Source organism: Chrysemys picta, chromosome 3 (genome assembly GCF_011386835.1).
Source record: "Chrysemys picta bellii isolate R12L10 chromosome 3, ASM1138683v2, whole genome shotgun sequence".
NCBI lineage: Eukaryota > Metazoa > Chordata > Testudines > Emydidae > Chrysemys > Chrysemys picta.
Genome location: NC_088793.1, coordinates 61,017,857 through 61,041,249, shown reverse-complemented (window position 1 = coordinate 61,041,249; position 23,393 = coordinate 61,017,857). Strand labels below are relative to the sequence as shown.

The 23,393-nt window shown below is 39.1% G+C and overlaps 1 protein-coding gene across 1 annotated transcript in view; it reads left to right on the top strand.

Annotated features, from left to right (window-relative positions):
* The window catches only part of COL12A1 (collagen type XII alpha 1 chain), a 137,400-nt gene that overhangs the window by 65,599 nt on the left and 48,408 nt on the right, over positions 1–23,393 (top strand). Inside the window, 17 exon segments of the mRNA XM_065588059.1 lie at positions 1,058–1,203; positions 1,435–1,564; positions 2,421–2,560; positions 4,930–5,059; positions 5,938–6,077; positions 6,292–6,424; positions 8,206–8,232; positions 8,563–8,705; positions 12,580–12,709; positions 13,019–13,158; positions 15,188–15,317; positions 15,948–16,090; positions 17,611–17,740; positions 19,131–19,273; positions 21,849–21,978; positions 22,216–22,335; positions 23,225–23,374. Of these exon segments, the coding sequence (XP_065444131.1) occupies positions 1,058–1,203; positions 1,435–1,564; positions 2,421–2,560; positions 4,930–5,059; positions 5,938–6,077; positions 6,292–6,424; positions 8,206–8,232; positions 8,563–8,705; positions 12,580–12,709; positions 13,019–13,158; positions 15,188–15,317; positions 15,948–16,090; positions 17,611–17,740; positions 19,131–19,273; positions 21,849–21,978; positions 22,216–22,335; positions 23,225–23,374 (2,205 nt within the window).

Here is a 23,393-nt window from a genome sequence, read left to right as displayed (position 1 = left end):
CAACATAAAATGGTAGTTTGGTCCTTGAGTTGCCCATATAACCATGCCTGGAAAGTTGTGGCCATAAGAGACAGCGGCAGGGTGGAAATTGTCTGCCCTGACTCTGGCTTCCTTCCAAACTCATAAGGACACTGCTCTACTAGTCCTCTTGGGCCAGAGCCCTGGAGAAACATTCCAAGAAACGACTTATAACCTCAGGGAATATGGTCCAGAAGTTGTCAAATACATGCCTTCATTCAACCTGTGTAACCTCCATATTACACAGATCATTCTTGCTACAGGCAGCCAAAATGTTGTCTCAAATTGACTCTGATTTTGCAGCATTAATGTGTGCCTGGTTCAGAGCAATTACATCAGTTTCGTGCTTACGGGCATAGATTGGCTCATGTTTCCATTATCAGCTGTTCAAATGATTGATAATATGTATGTTGTTACTGAATGCAAGACAGAGTGGCATCTTGAGCCTGTCAAAATGTTGATCATTAGCAATTCCCTTCTGTCATATGTGATTGCTCTACATTAGGCAGGTCATAAATTCCAAATTAATTTATTCACATTAGTGATTTAAAAATTTGAGGTGATTTTTTTTTTACTGTTCATGTAGTTTTTTACAGAGTAAGAAAAATGTATAACAGAGTAAACAAAATAAAAATGTTCCCTTTATATGTATAAATCTGGAAGCCAGTTATGTTTGGGGTTGATAATCAACATTTAATATTAATTAAGGTAAAACTTTAGAATATTCAAGAAACTTAATATAAATGCAGCTTTGTCCTTTAGGAAAGGAATGTTAAAATTTTGAAAATTAGTGTTATGACAGAAAATCACTGGACACATTAAAAAAGATATGACTGTTACTAATTCTTTAAGTTAATCACCACTTACAACAACAAAATCTATGGATTCCTTATTTCACTAACCCTATACCTCCTTATTCCCAAGTGACCTATTCTCTATAGTACTGCTGGATGGTGTGTAATGCTAAAAGGCGGTGGAGTGGGCAGAAAAGTAATAAATAAAGTGATTGAATAAAATGAATAATTTCATATTTTCACAGTGCGAATCCCTACAATCAGAAACCTGAATGCTTATGACATTGGATCGACTTCCATGAGAGTGAGATGGGAACCTCTCAGGGGAGCTACTGGTTATCGGTTATTGTATGAACCTCTCAATGCCACAATACCAGCTGTAGAAAAAGAGGTGTGGAAAGTTACCTTTAGTTCTTTGTAACTTGTCTCTCCTCTCCGGATCCCCACAAAAAGCTGTTAAAGTGCAGCACATTTACTGGAGTATTATATACAATGACATCAGTCAGGAAGTTGTAAATGTAGTGTAAATCTTGGAAACAAAGTTCTCTTTTAATTAAATCATTGCTTTTTTCTTTCTGCTCTCTTTTATTTTTCAACACCTGCATCTTTCTTTCACGTGCAGATGCGCGTTGGGTCATCGGTGAATGATGTTCAGCTGGTAGAACTCATCCCCAATACTGCCTACACTTTAACTATTCATGCAGAGTTTGGTGATCTCAGCAGTGACCCACTCACCACTCAGGAAGTGACATGTAAGGGCTTCTTGAATTCTTGCTTTGCGTTTTGTTGTATCAGTAATATCTAACTTATATTATATTTTAGCAGCAATGGGTGGGTGGAGGAGCAGGACATTTATTTTGTCACTTTCTGTAGATTTTTTTCTCTAGGTATGGATTTTTCATCATTGCAAGGGTTTTGAAGGGTCATAAAGCCACTTCAACTGAAAATGAACTAATTTAAAGAAACACCAATATGGCTTCCCCTCCAAGCTCATGGGAGCTTGATAAAGGAAGGGCAGTTTGGCTAACAACTTGCAAACAGCAGATTACAGTGGATTTATTTTATTGTGAGCTTACTTATACCTGTTTTTAAAAAGATTTAGTATTTTAACAATTAAAGTGGAAGAAGGCTAAAGGTAAAGGAAAAGTTGGACTATCGCTACTAAAAGCCAAATTCTGCTTGTTTTACGCACATCATTGAGTTCAGTGGGACTGTTAACCTAAATATAACAACTAGGATTTGGGCGCCAAAAGGCTTATTTAAAAACAATAAACACATTTGAAATGGTGTTTATTTAAAATGGCATTACCTGTACTTTCTAATTAAACCAACCTCCTTTAAATGGCATTGAAATTATGTTTATAAAAAGAGGCTCTGGGTCTTTTCCAGCCAATATTGAGTAATTTTGAAATCATCAACATGAGCAGAGTGCAGGTCTTCAGCTATTCTGGTGGCTGGATAATTTGTTGAAATGACTCATCTGGTGGCCAAAACAGGGATTCCCTTTGATAAGTTTTTGGCTTTTTTTCTTTAACAAAAAAAGATGTGAAAAGAGTTTCTTTTCCAGTTTGAGAATAGTAGTTGTATATTATTGTTCCTATTTTACAGTACCTTTAGCTGGAGCCAAAAGCTTGAGGGTTAGAGACATTACTCACAGCAGCATGAATGTCATTTGGGATCCTGCCCCAGGAAAAGTCCGCAGATACCTATTGAGATACAAAACAACTTTGGGAGATGAACCAAAAGAGGTAGGTGGAAAGCATTTTAGCAAGTAACTGAAGATTGTTTTACTGTAAGAAGCTTAAATATAATAGAACATCGGCTCTTGGCAGCTGCAATATCATTAAAAGGGTACTGACATCTTGGAAGCTTTACAAGCTTGGGTTGGAATTCTCCCCCTGATCCCCTTGATTCTACAAAGGGACTGGAAAAGCCCTTTAGCTGGCCAAAGGAAAATTCCTGTGCAGCAAGCACTGGACACTCTGTGTGGCCCTGCTGCCCATAGACAGCCAAAGATGGGCTGAGGTAACTTAGTCAATCCTTCAGGCTTTCTAAGAGTGGCTACACCACCCTTGGAACACCTCAAAGTCAGGAGGGCATGAAGGTGGCGTCAAGCCATTTTAGTCCCCGGTGGCCCTGGACTGCAGCTGCATGTGCTGCTCTTCCAGGAGGCACAGCACACAATTGCACCCCTAGAGCCATTTGTGCTGAGTGATATAACAGGTTGTGCATATTACTGGAAACCTGACAATAAAGTACATTGTCAAAAGGTCCAAGTCTCTTTTTGCAGGTGCAATTTGCATCTGCATTATCGTACATGGATAATCATAGAATCGTAGGACTGGAAGGAACCTCGAGAGGTCCTCTAGTACAATCTCCTGCACTCATGGAAGGACTAAGTATTATCTATACCATCCCTGACAGGTGTTTGTCTAGCCTGCTCTTAAAAATCTCCAATGACAGAGATTGCACAACCTCCCTACACAACTTATTCCAATGTTTAACCACCCTGACAGTTAGGAAGCTTTTCCTAATGACCAACCTAAACCTCTTTTGCTGCAATTTAATCCCATTGCTGCTTGTCCTATTCTCAGAGGTTGAAGAGAACAATTTTCCTCCCTCCACCTGATAACAATCTTTTATGTACTTGAAAATGGTTATCATGGTCTTTCTCAGTCTTCGCTTCTCCAGACTAAACAAACCCATTTTTTTCAATCTTCCATCATAGCTCATGTTTTCTAGATCTTTAATCATTTTTGTTGTTCTTCTCTGGACTTCCCCCAATTTGTCCACATCCTTCCTGAAAAGTGGTGCCCAGAACTGGACACAATACTCCAGTTGAGGCCTAATCAGAGCAGAGTAGAGTGGAAGAATTACTTCTTGTGTCTTGCTTACAGCACTCCTGCTAATACATCCCAGAATGATGTATGCTTTTTTTGCCACAGTATTATACTGTTGTATAATATCATATTCAGCTTGTGATCCACTGTGACCCCTCAGGTCCCTTTCTGCAGTACGCCTTCCTAGGGACATTTTGTATGTTTGCAGCTGATTGTTCCCTCCTAAGTGGAGTACTTTGCATTTGTCCTTATTGAATTTCATCCTATTTACTTCAGACCATTTCTCCAGTTTGTCCAGATCATTTTGAATTTTAATCCTATCCTCCAAAGCACTTGCAACCCCTCCCTGCTTGGTATCATCCACAAACTTTATAACTGTACTCTCTCTATGCCATTATTTAAATCGTTGATGAAGATATTGATCAGAACCGGACCCAGAACTGATCCCTGCAGGACCCCTCTTGATATGCCCTTCCAGCTTGACTGTGAACCACTGATAACTACTTTCCAATCAGTTATTCACCCACCTTATAGTAGCTACATATAGGTTGTATTTCCCTAGGTTTTTTATGAGGTCATGCGAGACAGTATAAAAAGCCTTATTAAAGTCAAGATATACCACATCTACTGCTTCCCCCCATTCACAAGCTTGTTATCTTGTCAAAGAAAGCTATTAGGTTGGTTTGACACGATTTGTTCTTGACAAATCCATGCTCACTGTTACTTATCACCTTCTTATCTTCTTGGTGTTTGCAAATTGATTGCTTAATTATTTGCTCCATTATCTTTTCGGGTACTGAAGTTAAGCTGACTGGTCTGTAATTCCCAGGGCTGTCCTTATTCCACTTTTTATAGATTGTCACTATATTTGCCCTTTTCCAGTCCTCTGGAATCTCTCCTGTCTTCCATGACTTTTTGAAGATAATTGCTAATGGCTTGGATATTGCCTTTGTCTGCTCCTTGAGTATTCTACGATGTATTTCATCAGGCCCTGGTGACTTGAAGTTAACTCCAGGTGCCAGTTACAGTATTTGCTGCTCAAACAACTTATTTTGCACCTACAGTCTGGTAATCAGAGGTATGAGTACCCAGATTTGCACCCACAGTTCAAGTGCAGGTGCAACAATGTAGGTACAAATTGCACCCCCAAAAGGAGTGCGAATATCTTAGTCTTTTTTGTTGTAGCAATGACTACAGTATATTAATGTGCATGTATGGGGACAGAAACTTAACTGTGTGTCAATTTACAATTCTTCTGCCTTTATTTTTGTTTCTAGGTGGAAGTTGATAAATCAAAAACGAGCACAGTTCTTTCTAGTCTTCTCTCACAAACTCTGTATGATCTACAACTTGTTGCAGTATATGACGAAGGAGAATCTATACCAGTAGCTGCTAAAGCTACCACTTGTAAGTTGTGGGAATATTTAATTTAACTCTGCTATTAAATATGTTTTCTTAGATTCTGTTTAAGCAAAATATGCTGCATATTATTATAGAATTTAGGCAGCAATATCATTTAATCCATTTCCTAACCTTCAGTTTGAGAATTCTAAATTCTTTTTATTAAGTAGGACGCTTAGAGGGCAGAATTCTGCCCTCTGGGATCTATACAACTTCTGAAGCTGTCTAGTTGAGAAGGCATAGCATTAGGAATCAGGACATGTGGGTTCTGTTCCCAGTTTTGCATTGATAAACTGTGTGGCCTCGCATAAGCCACTCTTTCTCTCAGTTTCCTCATTTCTAAAATGGGAATAGCCCTGTGCCCTTTTATAAAATACTTAGATCCTACACAGGGAAAAGAAGGCTAATACTGAAAAGTTTTTTAACCTAGCAGATTTTTTGTCAGTGACAGAAAAAACAGCTCATCAAGAAAAGTGTTCAGCCATAAGATATTGGGTTCAGTGCAGGAATTCTTGGGTGAAGTACTAAGGATAATTTATGCGGGAGCTCAGACTAGATGGTCATAATTATACCTTCTGGGAAATCTATGTTCCAGAACTTCAGCTGCTATGAGTCGGTGTAGTTCTACTGAAGTCCATGGAGCTGTGCCAGTTTATATTAGCTGAGGACCTAGCCATATGAAAGACAAATTGCTCTGTATAAGTGCTGAGTAACACTACAATTTATTATTAAAGTAATTGGAAATGTGTCTGGGAGCATATTCTGTTGCACAGAAAGTTGTTTATTAATGGAGCTTTGTGGTTGTGATTATTCTTAGTTTATTGGCTGTATCTTTTGTTTGTTTTTGTTTGTTTGTTTAAGTATTTTCCCTTTCTTCATAATAGTACCTGTACCAGCACCAGTCAATCTCAGACTCACAGAAGTAACAAAGCAAAGTTTCAGAGGCACTTGGGACCATGGAGCTCCAGATGTGGCTCTCTATAGAATCACCTGGGGACCCTATGGTGGAACAGAAAAGCAGGAGGTAGGAATGAATAGTCAACATGTAGTTTTCTTTAGGACGCTCTCAGGGCAGTACTTTTTATCTGAAATTAAATTCGTGAATGGCCTCAATCTTGGAAACCCTTCGGTGGGAATTGCATGTGGAGAGGCTTTCGGGATCTGATCTGCAGCCAACTAAAATGTCACAATGTAAAGAAAGATGCTCAGTTATCTCCTTTCTTTCCTCCCACCACCAGACCATCCTAAATGGTGATGAAAATTCTCTGGTTTTTGAAAATCTGAACCCAGACACCCTATATGATGTCTCAGTTACTGCCATCTATCCTGATGAATCTGAAAGTGATGACTTGATTGGCAGTGAGCGGACATGTAAGTAATCAATTCCCTAAAAGGATAATATGTGTTATTGATTATTATTATTATTAGGGCTGTCAAGTGATTAACAAAATTTATTGTGATTAATCACACGTTTAATCGTACTGTTAAACAATAATAGAATGCATTTATTTAAATCTTTTTGGATGTTTTCTAGATTTTCAAATTTATTGATTTCAATTACAACACAGAATGCAAAGTGTAGAGTGCTCTTTATACTTTATACTTATTTTTATTACAAGTATTTGCATTGTAAAAAAAACAAAAGAAATAGTATTTTTGAATTCACCTAATACAAGTAGTGTAGTGCAATCTCTTTATCATAAATGTTGAACCTACAAATGTAGAATTATATACAAAAAACTGCATTCAAAAATAAAAATGTAAAATTTTAGAGCCTACGAGTCCACTCAGTCCTACTTTTTGTTCAGCCAATCGCTCAGACAAGTTTGTTTACATTTGCAGGAGATAATGCTGCCCGCTTCTTGTTTAAACTGAGAACAGGCGTTTGCATGGCACTGGCGTTGCAAGATATTTATGTGCCAGATGCTCTAAAGATTCATATGTCCCTTCATGCTTCAACCACCATTCCAAGAGACACATGTTGTTGCTGATGACAGGCTTTGCTCAATAACAATCCAAAGCAAGGCAGACGGACGCATGTTCATTTTCATTATCTGAGTCATATGCCACCAGCAGAAGCTTGATTTTCTTTTTTGATGGTTCAGGTTCTGTAGTTTTCACATTGGAGTGTTGCACTTTTAAGAGTTCTGAAAGCATGCTCCACACCTCATCCCTCTCAGATTTTGGAAGGCACTTCAGATTCTTAAACCTGGGGCCGAGTGCTGTAGCTATCTTTACAAATCTCACATTGGTACCTTCTTTGCATTTTGTCAAATCTACAGTGGAAGTGTTCTTAAAATGAACAATATGTGCTGCGTCATCATTCAAGACTGTTATAACATGAAATATATGGAAGAATGTGGGTAAAACAGAGCAGGGGACATACAATTCTCCCCAAGGAGTTCAGTCACAAATTAATTAATGTGTTATTTTTTTAATGAGCGTCATCAGCATGGAAGCATGTCCTCTGGAATGGTGGCCGAAGCATGAAGGGGCATATGAATGATTAGCATATCTGGCACATAAATACCTTGCAATGCTGGCTACAAAAGTGCCATGCAAATGCCAGTTCTCACTTTCTGGTGACATTGTAAATAAGAAGAGGGTAGCATTATTTCCCATAAATGTAAACAAACTTGTTTGTCTTAGCGATTGGCTGAACAAGAAGTAGGACTTAGTGGACTTGTAGGCTCTGAAGTTTTACATTGTTTTGTTTTTGAATACAGTTATGTAACAAAAAAAAATCTACATTTGTAAGTTGCACTTGTACGACAAAGAGATTGCACTAGACTACTTGTATGAGGTGAACTGAAAAATATTATTTCTTTTATCATTTTTACAATGCAAATATTTATAATCAAAATTAATATACACTTTGATTTCAGTTACCACACAGAATACAATATATATGAAAACATCCAAAATATTTAATACATTTCAATGGGTATTCTATTGTTTAACAGTGCAATTAAAAATGCAATTAATCATGATTAATTTTTTTAACCGCGATTAATTTTTTTGAGTTAATCGCATAAGTTAACTGCAATTAGTCAACAACCCTTATTATTAATTATTATTATTATTATTAGCTATTAAATTAGAATTAAAGGCATATATGCAATACTTCTAAAAATTCTTGTGCTTTTTCCTAGTACCTGCAATACGTCCAACAACACAAGGTAAGAACCTGAATTATCAGGTTTCATGTTATTTAAAGAAGTCATAATTCCCATTTAAAACTGAATAGTATATTTACGATGATCTCAGCTTGTTAATAAATATAATTTTGTATTTGGAATGATACTAAACATATGGTTAACCCATGCTTTATTATTTTACTAACATTCCAGTTAAATTCTCTTCTTGATTGTATTCTGAAAACTCTGGGCCAAATTCTGCACATGCCTGGCTCAGTGAAGCCAGTGGCATCCTGGATCACATCTGAGTACAGAATTTGGCCCATTGTTTGAACTGTGTGCTTACCCTGTGCTTCAATAACTTCAAATCAGCACCAAAGAGCGGCCCACGAAACCTTCAGGTGTACAATGCGACTTCCAATAGCCTGACTGTAAAGTGGGATCCAGCCAGTGGCCGAGTGCAGAGATACAGGATCACTTACCAGCGTACAACTGGGGATGGCCCTGAACAATCGGTAACTAATTTTTAAGGACTATAATTATTAGACCATGAAAAACAAATTTGACCATGTAAAGTTCTTAAGATTAGTGTGTCAGAACAATTTAGCTTCAAATCACAGCAGTGCGGATATTAATAGGGGCATTTTTTAAATGAAGCTTTATGTTCAAAATAAATGTGTATTTGTATATTAAATATAACATTTCCAAACTAATATGTTCTTTATGGGGGAAAAGGTGCCCATGTGGAAAGTCAATTTTCTTGAGATTTTCTTGCATCCCATTATCTGTACAGATCAGATAATAAAGTAAAACTAGCTATATTTCTACCTTAATGTGTACAAATCAAATAAAAATATCGAAATACAAGTCCTGGAGAACTGTGATTCACAAACATCTTCCAGTCCAGGGCTTGTCTGAGATTTTCACTGTGTGGTTCACATGCTAATATAGGGACTGTGTCATGGTGACTAATTCAAGATAGTGTGGACCACCGTCTATTCCAGTAGTGAATAAGTAACATCTCTATGGTAACTACAGCAACTGCTTAGGTGAGAAAGTAATATTAGGAAAGTGGTAAAGGTAGTTTAGCTTCTTTTAATGTGATTTAGCTTCTGTAAACAAGGAGGACAGCCAGCACCATGTGACCAGTTTCCCATGGACCGCCAGCTAGTGCTCTGTACACCACTGGTCATCCATACAGCTCAGTTGGGCAACCACTGATCCAGCCCCTCTCCTAGTCACACAGTTTACCTGAAATGTATGCTACTAATAACAAAACCAAACCCTATTGGTTAATAGCATGGCCAGTTGATTGTCTGCACTTGTGGTTCATTATGAAAAATGTTCAAAATAACCAAATTTAGCCAGTTCTATTGCTAAAAATCAATAACAGTACAGGAAAGAGTTACTAGGTTACCAATCCTTCTAGGAAGCTGTTTCTTGCATTGTGTCTGTTCATGGTATGCAGAAAGCGCTCCCAAAATACTCCCCCCAAACTAGCTGTATTTATAGTAGACCTATCTACAAATGAAAAACATTCTCAGTGTCACCCAAGACTAAAATTCACCAATCCGCTTTTTACCTGTTTTTCTGATACCATGGCATACCCCTTATTTCTTGTTTTTGAACAAGCATTCAAAACCGGTTGGGCCATGAAGGCATTCCCTACCTTGTACCAGGGTAGAACACTCATGTATCTTGATTTTTGGCAGGGTTTATGGCAAACACCACATTTAGCTTTGCCAGGTAGCTCTTCACATAAGTGAGCAAGAGTGAACCTAATGAAACTTAGCGTAAGGTTGTGTTAGCATTTGTATACATTATAATTTATATAATATTAATGTGGTGTGTAATACATGTTGCTATGGTGTGCAATATGTATAACATACATATTGGCTAACAGCTCTATTCTGTAATATGAGACTGTGTGGTGATTACCATTGAATTCAAAGCCCTTAGAAGAAAGCCACTAACATTTGGCTCAGTTTAATAATCTGAGAGCCTACATCAGGGGTCGGCAGCCTTTCAGAAGTGGTGTGCTGAGTTTTCATTTATTCACGCTAATTTAAGGTTTTGTGTGCCAGTAATACATTTTAACATTTTTAGAAGATCTCTTTCTATAAATCTATAATATATAACTAAACTATTGTTGTATGTAAAGTAAATAAGGTTTTTAAAATATTTAAGATGCTTCCTTTAAAATTAAACTAAAATGCAGAGCCCACCGGACTGGTGGCCAGGACCCGGGCAGTGTGAGTGCCACTGAAAATCAGCTTGCATGCTGCCTTTGGCATGCGTGCCATAGGTTGCCTACTCCTGGCCTACATGTTCACAAGCATATCAAGGCAATATTTACTTTAGATTTGGCTAGATGTTTTCACATCCAAGTTTACTTTTCTATGAACAGCATATATTTGAGTTGAAATGTGAAATATGTGATTCTTTAAAAACCCAAACCAATGTCAATAAGCAGCAACATATGTTAGAAAGGCCTAGAAATATCTGTGAGGAATTAACAAAAAGGGGGTGTATTTTCAACAGTCAGAGCACCTATAGTGAAAAGTCAGTAAACAACAGAGAACAGTGATAAGGTCAATTAAACAGGGAATGATTTGCTAAGAGGGGCTGTGATCTGTAACTGGTGGTTTTCAAGTGAGACAGGGCAAGAAGAGGCATTCTGCAGAAATCTATGAATACTCTGTCTTCCAGCGAAGCAGGGGATGGACTAGATCAATTATTCTCACCCATTTGGAGAGCAAAGCTGTATGGGACTGGGAGAAGAGATCACCCATGAGGAGGCCTCCTCCTAGAGAGTGTTCCTCAGAACAAAAATGTTGAAAACCATTGGACTAGTGATGACCCAGGTGGCCCTTTCCGAGCCTCCCATTTATATTATATATATATATATATATATTTGGATTCATGGTATATTGATCAATAAAATCAATATTTGCTAATGATTACCAGCCATATGATAGTAATTTCTTGACTACCTTTTTGGTGTAGGGTATTTGATTAAACTGCTGGTACTATTGGATTATATCAGTGCCTCATCTAAAACTTTCAAAGCCAAATTTTCAAAAAGGGGCTGTAGGTTGCTCTGAGAGACTGGTCAGGTGCCAAACAGCCCCATAACCAGGGAAGAGAAAGGTGGCTTAAAGCCACCCCCCAGGATCTGGGCCAATACCAGTGATTAGGGCCAGATTTGTAAAGGTATATAGGCACCTAAAGATGGAAATCGGTGCCTAGTGGTATTTTCAAAAACCTTACTGGGTGCCTTACTTCCAACAGGAGTTAGGAAGGCACCTAGGAACTTGTGAAAATCCTACTAGGTGCCTAAACATCTTTAAAACTCTGGCCTTTAGTAACTATATACAAATAATAAGGATTTAAACCTGTTATTTAGATTTCTTGTTTCATTAGCATATGCTAAAGGTTGTTCCGCTAAAGATTGTAGATTACTCTGAAATTTAGAATATGTCAGTGGATGGGGCACTAGGTTAAAAACATCTGGACTCCAGGAAAATGTCCAGATGTCTAAATGCTTACTCATTTTGGGAGTTCTCCATTTTCAACAGATTCTAATTGCTGTGGCATAAACATCTGAATTCAGTAGACTGTTAAAAATGTACAAATTGTATAAGAAGATTGTTAGGCTACTTTGAATAATGTATAAAAACACTGATTTCACATAATGAAAGAAAATTGAGCCTGCTAGAATGGTGCCATTCTCAAGTCACTGTAAATCTTTACCTATGTGGTCTGACAAGGACTGTAGTCACATGGTTAACTTTCTAAGTATAATTGAAGTAGAAGGTTTATTGTACTTTTTGGATTAAAGCAAAAACGTTTAGGACATTTCTAGAATCAACATGCAATGAAATGTGTGAAAGTGAGGCTAGAATTCCATAATTTTAATGTTATACGATTATTTATGTTTTAGAGCTCTACAGAGTGTTATCATCATTTATTGAAACACACCTGAGCAATGGGCATGATATGCCTGCTCCAAAGCTCATTGAAGTTAATGGAAAGGCTGATTTCGATGGGCTATGGATCAGGAGCTGTCTGGGAAGAAATATCTCTACAGTGGCACTAAAAAGATTGAAGGTCGATATTTAATTGTTATATACAAGTTTGGAAATCTTTTAACCAATGCTGGCTTTATGTTACTGTAGTCTTTTAAAACCAGCCTTAATGAATATGCCACACTGAACTGAATATAATTACTGTTTAATTTATTAGTGAGCTTTCTGATCATGACAGGAGCAATGCCCCATGTAGTCTATACAGGATTCTATTGTGTGTATCAAATACTTACATTCTTTACTACAGCAGTAAGACTTGGTAAATAAGTGATTTTAATGGTTCATTTTTGTCTTACTCCAGACCATGGTAGGGGGGAGGCAGAACAGTGTAGTGCTACAGAAGCTGCAGCCCGACACACCATACACTATTACTGTATCGTCTATGTATGCGGATGGGGAAGGAGGACGGATGACAGGCAGGGGCAAGACCAGTAAGTAAAAGAACTGTTTGTGGTGGCAAATGGCAAATGGCTAGCAAATGGCTGTGAAACCATTTATACCTTGCGCTGGAGATCAGCAGATCGACTAGTTTTGCTTTGGGGGTGGGGGGTGTCTTATAGTGTGGATTTTCTGGAGTGTAATCCACCTCATTTTGTCCCTACTCTACAACTTAAAAACATCTGAAATCTTCTCCCCTCCCTTCATAGCACGTGTGCTTCATTCCCTGTGTTAATTGTAGTGAATTTGCCTGAGAGGGAGTATGATTTCAGCAGTCTGACAGGGCTTTTGATGTATTTCAGAGCCACTCAACACAGTAAAGAACCTCCGGGTGTATGATCCAACCACCAGCACACTGAGTGTACGATGGGATCATGCTGAAGGAAGTCCTCGCCAGTATAAAGTATATTATGTGCCAACAACAGGCGGTGCAGAGGAAATGGTAATAATTCTTGTGGGTTTTATTAGTTGTCTCAGATACGTTGCCATATAAACCCCTGAAAAAAATTGACAATGATGAGTGCCTCACCCCAATACAAGGACATATATAGACCTTGTGCAAATTCTGTTCTCTGCTACACTGGTATAAATTCAGAGTAGCTCCATGGAAGTCAATGACTTATGCCTGAAGACACATGACTTAATACCACTTTTTAAATGTAATATGTTAAGAAGCAAATCTTCAGCCATTAGATGTTAGCACATGGGAGCAACTGTATTCCACAGCAACTACTGCACTCCTCCTTCTGAAGGCAAAATATATGGGCATGAGCGTTGTCATAAGGAGAAGGGCCAGTGGATAAGGACTTAGGAGACCTGATTTTGTTCCCATCTTTGCCACTAATTGTGTGACGTTATTCAAGTAACTTTGGGTAACAGTTTCAAAAACACCTCAGTGATTTAGCTGCCTACATCACACCTTCTAAAAGGACTTAGGAACTTAAGAACCTAAATCATTTTTGAAAATCTTACCATTCACCCCTTTGTACCTCTGTTTTCCCACCAGTAAAATAATGAGCGTGCCACTTATCCGTCTTTCAGAGATTACTGATCTATTGGTGAGAAGCACCATATAAGTGCTAAGTGGTATTACTATATTAAACTGAGATGTTTGTTACTACCTGCCTTTACAAGTATGTAATGTTACTTATGTATGTGATATTATTAGTACTGAACTCTAAAAATAACTGAGTTGAGATATAACGCGATGAGCCAAATCCTTGTCTTAAACCAATCCTTGCGCGTTTTGGAGTTGATACCAGTGGCATCTGGCCCTAAGTCCACCACCAGTCCAGGTCAGTTTCAAGGGAATGTGTAGCATAGCAAATAACAATCACTGTTTGGAATGGAATATAAAGCTTAAGTACAGAGACAGTGGTTTATCAGCCCCAGTTCCAACCTGTGGAACAAACTCCTTCAGGAACTAAGGACTATCACAAACCTCACCCCCTTCCGCTCCTAAGTGCAAGGCACACTTCTTTGACCTGCTTCCTCTCACATAAACACACACAGCAGCAGGTGCACACTTAAAAATAATAAACAGTCAACAACACAAAACCCCTACCACAACAAAACACTCCACTGCACCCATATTTCCCTGCCTGCGGAGAGAATGAGAGAGAGAACGAATTAGACATGACAGATGTTAGCTACATTACTCAATGCACTGGTGGAAGGAGCTCGGATAGTACAATGATGAGGGAAGTATAAAAACCTGTGTAGAATAGAATAAATAGAATGAAAGTAATTATGAAGGAGTAATAAAAATTAAAAGTTAAATTAAATGATAACTTTCCCTTTAACTATTTTACTTTTAAACTGACAAAGCACTATTAGTCCTTTGCATTTGGTTTTGTCTGAGATACTCTCCTCTACCCAGAAAACTGCTATTTTGCTTCATAGTTCCACTATCCAAATAAATAGCTTTTAATAAGGAGAAAAAAGTTTCTTCAGCTGGTGTCTTGTATTTCTAGCCATCACTCATAATTTGTGGGTAAATTGGGTGGGATATGGATATTTATCTTTACAATATCCAGCCAAATGTTTCTTTCTTTGGCTGAGTTTCAGTTTCGAGTTTCACCCATGTTCCAGTTTTGGAAAAGATATTGTCACTTCCCACCTAACAGATGACCTTAGGAAGCGCACAGTCGTCCTTGACATCAGAAGCAGGCTTCTAAACCAACGTGCGGTTGCAGCCTGTCATGTTAATTTGCATGGATGTAGCTGTAGCTATCACTTTAAGTAAAAAGAAAATGTGCTTTTGATATCATTTGTAATAATTACTAAGCCAAATAACTTGAGCTGGTATAAATCAGAGTAGCCTCACTGACTTTGTTTGTAGACTCCTTTTGGTGATCATTAAGAAAATGCAAAATAGTTTAAACTGACATCTGCAGTGACAGTTGTACTTGAAATGCTCAATTGTTTCATCCTTTATTTAAATACCACACCACTTTTTTTTAAACCAACAGACAACAGTACCAGGGAACACAAATTATATCATCCTGAGATCTCTCCAGCCTGACACACCTTACAAAATAACTGTGGTTCCAGCTTACCCGGAAGGGGATGGTGGACGTGTATCTGACACTGGGAGAACTTGTAAGTGAAGTGAAGTCTTATTCATAACATCTTTGGATTTATATATAAATAATTCAAAATTATAGCTAGTATAGTCTGTATAGTCCTAATTTACTTCACATTTCCTCTGCAAATTTCCTGATCCTGAGTTAGTTGTAGGGCAGGTACACAAGAATGATGTTCACATGTATCACTGATCATGATATGAGTGTATCATGATTCACTTTCACAACGTACTCAGTCTTCATTGCTTTCTGTAAGGAAGGCTTTCAGTCCGCTTTTGCTGACAGGAAGCAGGTTCCAATGATTAGGATGTTAGCCTGTGACTTGGGACACATGAGTTCAATTCCCTGTTTTATCACTGACTTTCTGTATGTCCTGGGGCAATTCACTAGTCTACCTGTACCTCAGTTTTCTATCTATAAAAATTGAGACAATAGCACTTGCCTACCTGATATGGGTGTTTGTGAGGATAAACACATTAAAGACTGCGAGATGCTCAGATACTGTGGTAATGAAGGCCATATAAGTACCTTAGATAGATGAACTGTTATCTTAGCACCTTTTTGTGCTACTATGTGAGTCCGGACAGAACAGAGTTATTCTTGTGTACTCATCTCTGTAACACTTATTTAAATTATCCTTGCCTAGTGGTGAGAGGAGCGGCAAGAAACATACAAGTTTACAACCCTACACCGAACACCTTGAATGTCCGATGGGAACCTGCACCGGGTCCAGTACAACAGTATAGAGTTGTCTACGCTCCGCTGGTTGGCCCAAGGCCATCAGAGTCTGTAAGTTATTCAGCCTCTTGAGTATCCCTCAAAGAAGCGGTGAGGATGTCACCTCCAATGATCACTGGCTCATAGTAACAAAACAGTTGTAACCAGGGGCGCGAGCAGATCTCCTAAGCAGAAGGCCCAGAGCTCTCCCTTCCATGCTCTGCACCATACTCTTTCCCCCACACTCTTCCCCTGCAACCAACCCCACACATCATCCCCACCTCTGCTGCCCTTGCCCCCAGCCCTGAGCTCTCATTCGCTGTTGCTGCACCCAGATTGATGCTCTCCACCTGGCACCCTACTTTACACACACTCCCCTCCAGGTGTACTCCATCTAGCCTCATGTTCTTCCCCCATGGAACCAGCTCCAAGCTTTCCCCCTGCTCCCAGCCCCATAGTCTCCTCTCCCCTCACTCAGCCCCAAGCTATTACCCAGAGGGGTGGTCAGGCTGAAGAGCATCATCCCCACCAAAGGCCAGGCAGTTCTGGGACCACTAGACCCCCATCTCCTGCTCCATCTCTATTTCTGCAAGAAGCACCAAAAGCCTGGATTCAATCCTCCCACCCTCCCACCCTATTTCACTTTCCCCTGAGGCTGGGGGTGCCCGGTGCCCCTGTTCCCCCCCTCATTACACCATTGATTGTAACCATCTACATGCAGCATCTCCGCTGAAAACCCCATTTCCATATGAATTTAATGTACTGTATATAATTGCACCATTCAGTGGAGTAAAAGAATAAAAGTCCCACCCATTTTAAATTTGCTATTGAGAATCCTTTATTGTATTGCCAACAAAAGGGAATTAAATTGGAATATTGATTTTTAAATATAAGAAATACAAAGCAAAGACTATTTATGTGTATGTGGGAATGGCTTCAGGTCTATCTTGGGATGTAAAATTAGGACTTTATATACGCTTTGATTTGGATAAGAAGTTTTAGGGGTACCTGAGCCCTTGTATGTACAGACAATCACCCACACGCTACAAATATGTGCACTATGAACAGTCCAACGTCTGCGTGAACCTGTTAGAATTTGTAATGTGTAGTTTGCATCTGTCAAGTGTGAGTGCTTATAACTGCGCACATATGTGAGACCTAATAGAGGCCCTTTTGAAAATGTATCCTTAGCATATGTCAGTAAACCACAATGGAGCAATATTTTGCTCTGGATTTCTGCATGTCTCTATCTTTAACAGTCGCAGCTTTTTCATTAATATTTCATGTTCAAGTAATGTACAATAATTATGGTTTTAAACTATCAACATTTTGCACAACTCCTGTATTCTACTGCCACATAATTGCATCTCCTGCTGTTGAGTTTTGTGTTAGGCAAGCAGTACTGGCTGGTTCCTATAAACTTGCATAATTGTAGTTGGAAAATACACAACAGGATCAGGCTCCTAAATTTCCTCCTTTCAGTATAAATGACTGATAATTAATTTGGATAATAATAATTTTACAAGGCATTATCCGTAGTAGGATGTTGTATGGACCTGTCAGATAAAAGTTCACTCTCTTTTCCCTCCTAGATTGTGGTTCCAGCGAACACTCGCGATGTTGTGCTGGAGCGCCTGACCCCTGACACTCCTTACTCTGTGAACGTTGTGGCTCTGTATGCCGATGGAGAGGGAAATCAAAGCTCTGGGCAGGGAAGAACAAGTAAGAGACAAAATTATGTTTATTTACTGCTATCTTAGTGTCTCTATTTGCTGCTTATATGAGTGAGGGATTGCCTACAAACAAATGTCATGTACACGTCCCAGTGCAGTTCTGCCAGTTCACCTGAGTAACGGCTTTTTCGATTTTAAACCTCCCTGGAATCAGGGCCGGCTCCAGGCACCAGCTTAACAAGCAGGTGCTTGGGGCGGCCAAGGGAGATGGGCGGCACCTGCAACAATTCGGGGGCAGCAGGTCCTTCACTCCCTCTAGGAGCGAAGGACCTGCCACTGAACTGCCGCCGCCGATCGCGGCTTTTTTTTTTTTCCAATTGCTGCCGCCGATCGCGATTGCGGCTTTTTTTTTTCTTGGGGCGGCAGAAATGCTGGAGCCGTCCCTGCCTGGAACAACAGCTGCCAATTAAACCAGATTATCTCTTAGTTGTAATGCAGATAAATTCTTACTAGGGACCAGACTAGACTGACACTTGTGATGTAAGCTTAAATTGAAACTAGGTCTTTAGCAGTAAAAAAGTCCTTTGGCCTGTAACATTCAATTATAGCTAACTCTCTCTCTCTCTCCAAAACAAACAGCACATTAAAATGGACAGTTTGCTGCCAAAACAGAGGCATAAATTTCAGCTTCAATTCTGGGTCTTGTCTGCCAGATCTAGGGGCAGGCGACACAGGTGACCTAGGCTTGGGGTGCTGTTTTTGTTGTTAGCGACAAAACGGAACATGTTTGAAGTAACATGTTTCAGGTATTCCATATGTGGATTCATTTTTCACTAACCTCCTAGAATGTTCCAGACCTTTGTAGAATCTCATGGAATTTTCCAGACTTTCTGAGAACTACATTTTCCTCAAACCTCCTAGAATGTTGTTAGCCATGCTCTTGCGGGTATATTATGGTTGGGATGTCACCAGTCAAACAGTAAGATATAAATACAGATTTACAGATCCTAGTGTGCAAATTTATTGTCTTATATGACAGCGATAAATCATGCATGCAAATCGTGCATCAAAATCCTGAAATGGGGTACAAATGCAATAAAAAGTAAGATATTCAAAATGTTAACAAATGGAGGGAGGGGGTGTGTTGAAAACGCTCCTTGCCTGCGGCGCCATTTGGTCTAGGGCCAGCCATCGTACAACCCATTGTAGGGAGTCCACAAAAATCTGCCCTCCCATTACCTGGAATAGCAAAACCTGTTTGTTATCACCTAATGTACATGTACATGTACATGCAGGGGTCAGTGGGAGTCCTTGATGTGCACTCCAGAGCAACATCTGATCCACTGACAAAGACAGTTCTATATCCCAGGGTATCATAATGTGAAAGGACTTCTGTCTTCACTGCACTTCATTGGTCCTTATACATATTCCCCTTTTAGTACCTCGCAGTGGGCCAAGGAACTTGAAGGTGTTTGATCCAACAACAAACAGCCTGTCTGTACAATGGGACCATGCTGACGGGCCAGTTCAGCAATACAGAATCATTTATTCACCCACCGTTGGAGACCCCATAGATGAATATGTAAGTGCCTATATATATAATTCATATATATATGTACATAATCATTCATTAATAAGCATTTAAATATTCTCTGTTGATATTAGAGAAAAACAAAAATATCTGATATTTGGATATTGTACATTTTGGTTGCTTAAGGGGTGCATTGTTTGGGCATTATTATATAGGGCAATGTTAAGTGGCGCACTTAAGCAGCTGGGTCTTAGTCTCTTGAGTGAAACAGTCAGTTCCACAGAGTAGTTGCATACGTAAAATACAGAAAGACACCAAGGCCTTGAAAGCAATGCATATTACAGTGTTAAAGTTGAGATCAAGGAGAAGATTCTGAGCTGAGCTTATCACAGTATGCTTAGTTCAAGCCATTGTGCTCGGGTAAATAGCCATGTGTTGCTTCACATACTATGTATTATCATGCTAAGACTCCCGGTAAACACAGCGCCATGCAGTATATGGGGCAGTCAGTAGGTAGAATGAGCTGCGTTAAGAAAGCTGGATTAACTTGAATTCAAATTTTATAGTACTTGCTTTTGTGGTTTTGTCTGAATTGTAACAGCCTTAACTTTCTGCTGCTTCACATCAAGCCCCACGGCACAAAGATTTGGCCTATAGAGCACTATATATCTGCCTGTTATTATTTTTTTATTATTGCTGAATAGGGCTGGTTGAAAATTAGCCATTCAGAATTAGTTTTTGATGGGAAATTGTATTTTCAACTAAACAGTTTTTTTTCTCAAAAGATGTGTGCTTTCTGCAAAAAAAATGGACTTTCCTTAAAAAAACTAAACACTGAAAACCAAAATCATGCTGGTTTTCAGCCCAAAACAGAAAACATTTTGTCCAAAGACTCAAAATTTCGATAAGAAAATACCACGGCAGTGTCTCATGGGACTTGTAGTTCCTGTGCCTTATGCGCTCATTCTCCTCTTTGGGACCAGCTGCCATTTGTACTACATCTCCCATGATGGGTTGTGGCCATGGCACTCCCATGATGCACCACGGTATCTCTACAAAAGGAGAGACCATGATGCGTGGCTGCAGCAGGAAGCAAGTGGGGTAACAGATTGCATAACTTAGGCAAAATTTTGCACATCAAAATAATTATTGTTGACATTCATAAAACATTGATATGGCAATGTGGAATATTGTGTACAGTTTTGGTTGACAAGATGTATTTCCAGCTTCTAGATAGAGAGTGGAGGAGGGTAATGGGATTGAGTAATAGTATAGCTGGTTCTGTCTGAAAAGGAAAGGTTAAATGTGCTTAGTATGGAGAAAAAAAGGAGACTGAGAGGGAATCTTAATATGGTTTTTCAGTTTTTAAAGGGGATGTAGAAGTATCCAGGACATTATTTGGTCCAACTACTGTACAAAGAATGTGGAAAATATGTGGTCATGAAGAAAAGCTGCAAACTGTTAAGGTTTAAGCCAGATACTGGAAAGAGCGCTTACTTCTCATGAAGAGTTTTTGGACAATGAAACAGCTGTGGGAGCAGATGGCACAAATTAGATTTTTTAAAGGAAAAATCCAGCTGTTTTATAGGAAAGGTTGATTAGACAGATAAATGTATTAAAATAATAACTAGTATTTGTTACTTTCGAATTTTGAATGTTAATGTTAAGGGACATTTGTGGAGGTTTCACCTTTTCTACGCCTGTGGCTGGCTATGACTTTATATTCTGGAGGCTGATATATATCTTGAAATTCATATCTGGTTTAACTGCAATGGCTCAGTGGAGATACACCATGAATTAATATAGCTAATTTGTGACAGGTAGCAAAATGTCATGTCTTTATCTCATCCCTCTCCGCACACCCTTTATCAGAGCCCTACCAGCTGTCATTCCATAGCTTCTCCTTCCCCAACCAGCCTCACCTTATCTATGGATTTGGGAGAGTCTCAGGCCCAGTTCACACCTACTTTTCCCTTCTGTGTGTGTCCTTCCCATCTCTCTTTACCCTGTTCTGGCCCTGTGCCCCGGAGACCATGGTGTTTGTGGGTATTCTGCCTTTTCTCTACTCCACACTCTCACAACGGAAACACACCAACAAGGTTATCTTCTCTCTCCCCTCCTCCCTCCAATAGCTTTGTCTTCTCTTGTTTATTCTCTCTCCAAAACCCCACAACAATAACTTGTCCTCTCTCCATGTGAGTGTATGTGAGGAGGAAACAAACCTTTTGTGTGTGTGTAGGTGTTTAATTCTTGAACGAGGTCTGGAGAAGCCACAGGGAGCTGTGGAATATCACTCTGGTGTGGGGATAGCTAAAATATTATAAAGGGAAGGAGACGAGGAGTCCAGTTTTTTGACAAAAGTTACCAAGTTATACTTAAAAATAATTTAAACAGGCCATACTGTTAATTTTAGGCAGGTTGAAATTGTTCTGAAATGGTAAAGCAGTGGAGTCTTCCTTTCAATAAAATGGATTTCTCTATAGCTGGATTAAAAAACCACAGCTGGTTATTTGCAGTGAAATACATCCACAAATTCCATAAGGGTTGCTCATTTACAGTTCATTACAATTATAGGTCAGGCAAAATATTACAACATATTCATCTGTATTTCTCTCGTGATTTCTAGACAACAGTACCTGGAAGAAGAAATAATGTGATATTACAGCCACTGCAGTCAGACACGCCATATAAAATTACTGTTGTGGCTGTGTATGATGATGGAGATGGTGGACAGCTGACAGGAAATGGACGCACTGGTAACTTATCTTTAGCATTAAGTACTGTATTCTCATTTTTCCTCCTTATTACTTAATAGTTCTGCTGCAGTAGTGCCAGAGGCCCCCATCTGTGTTGGGGACCTGTTGTTCTAGGCACAATGCAAACATATCCAAAGACATAATTTCTTCTTCAGGGAGTTTACAATGTACCTGTTATACAGCTTTAAAAGGCAGTTGCTACTAATAACAATTCTAATGCTTATTCTTTCTTTTCAGTTGGGTTGCTTCCTCCTCAAAACATACATATTTCTGATGAGTGGTATACACGATTCAGGGTTTCCTGGGATCCCTCACCATCTCCTGTTCTTGGGTACAAACTTGCGTATAAACCTGTAGGTAAGAAAACCTGTCTCCTTTGAAGAGAACACTTTGAAAACAATGAGTAATGAGTTAAAAGATCTGGGTGGAAATATCCTGTGTATCCTCATGAAAACTGAGCCCTTTGCTTTAAAGGTGTTTTCTTTATTTATGTTAATTTGTGGGTTTATTAACTTTAAAGGAGTAAGATGTTTTCCTGTTAATTTCAGTGTTTCAAAAGAAAGACCATGAGAACACCACATACATTGTCACACACATTACAGCACATTTGATTTAAATACATATTTGACATTTAATACAACATGTATCTCCTGTCCCAGGCCTGTTCTCTTTTAATTTACACCAGTTTTTGTATCTTTCATGGAGATGCTCCTGATTTACACAAGTGTGTGATGAGAATCAGGCCCAAAGTTTGAATGAATGACAGTCCTTCAGTGCTTTTATTTGACATGAGAATGAATCCACATTTGCATGCTTCTCTGGAAATTAAATTAAATACAAATATTGCACTAGTAAAGCTACATTTATTTTATTAACAATGAGAATGTTTGTATTAGGTTTAAGAAATAACAAGTATGTTTTTTAAAAACAAGGACCAAGTTTTGGGGCAGGTCTACACCTAAAATGCTGCATCAGTGCAGCTGCGCCAGTGTAACACTTCATTGAAGACTCTACTATGCCGAGAGGAGAGCTTCTCCGATTGGCATAGTTAATCCACCTGTGCGAGAGGCGGTAGCTATGTTGATTGGACAAGCCCAGCTTCTAGACCTAGTGCTGTATACACTGGGGCTAGGTTGATATAACTGTGCCACTCAGGGATGTGGCTTATATAAAAGAATCCTGATAGTGCCATAGCAGAATGCTCATAGAATTGTGTGTCTTTTTCTGTGATTCCCTTTAACTCAAGGTTCTGTTGAGCCGCCAATGGAGGTGTTTGTTGGGGAAGTGACTTCATACACATTGCACAACCTGTCTCCTAGTACTATCTATGATGTGAACGTTTATGCCCAATACGATTCTGGACTCAGCACACCCTTGACTGATCAAGGCACTACATGTAAGTCCAAACCACTTTT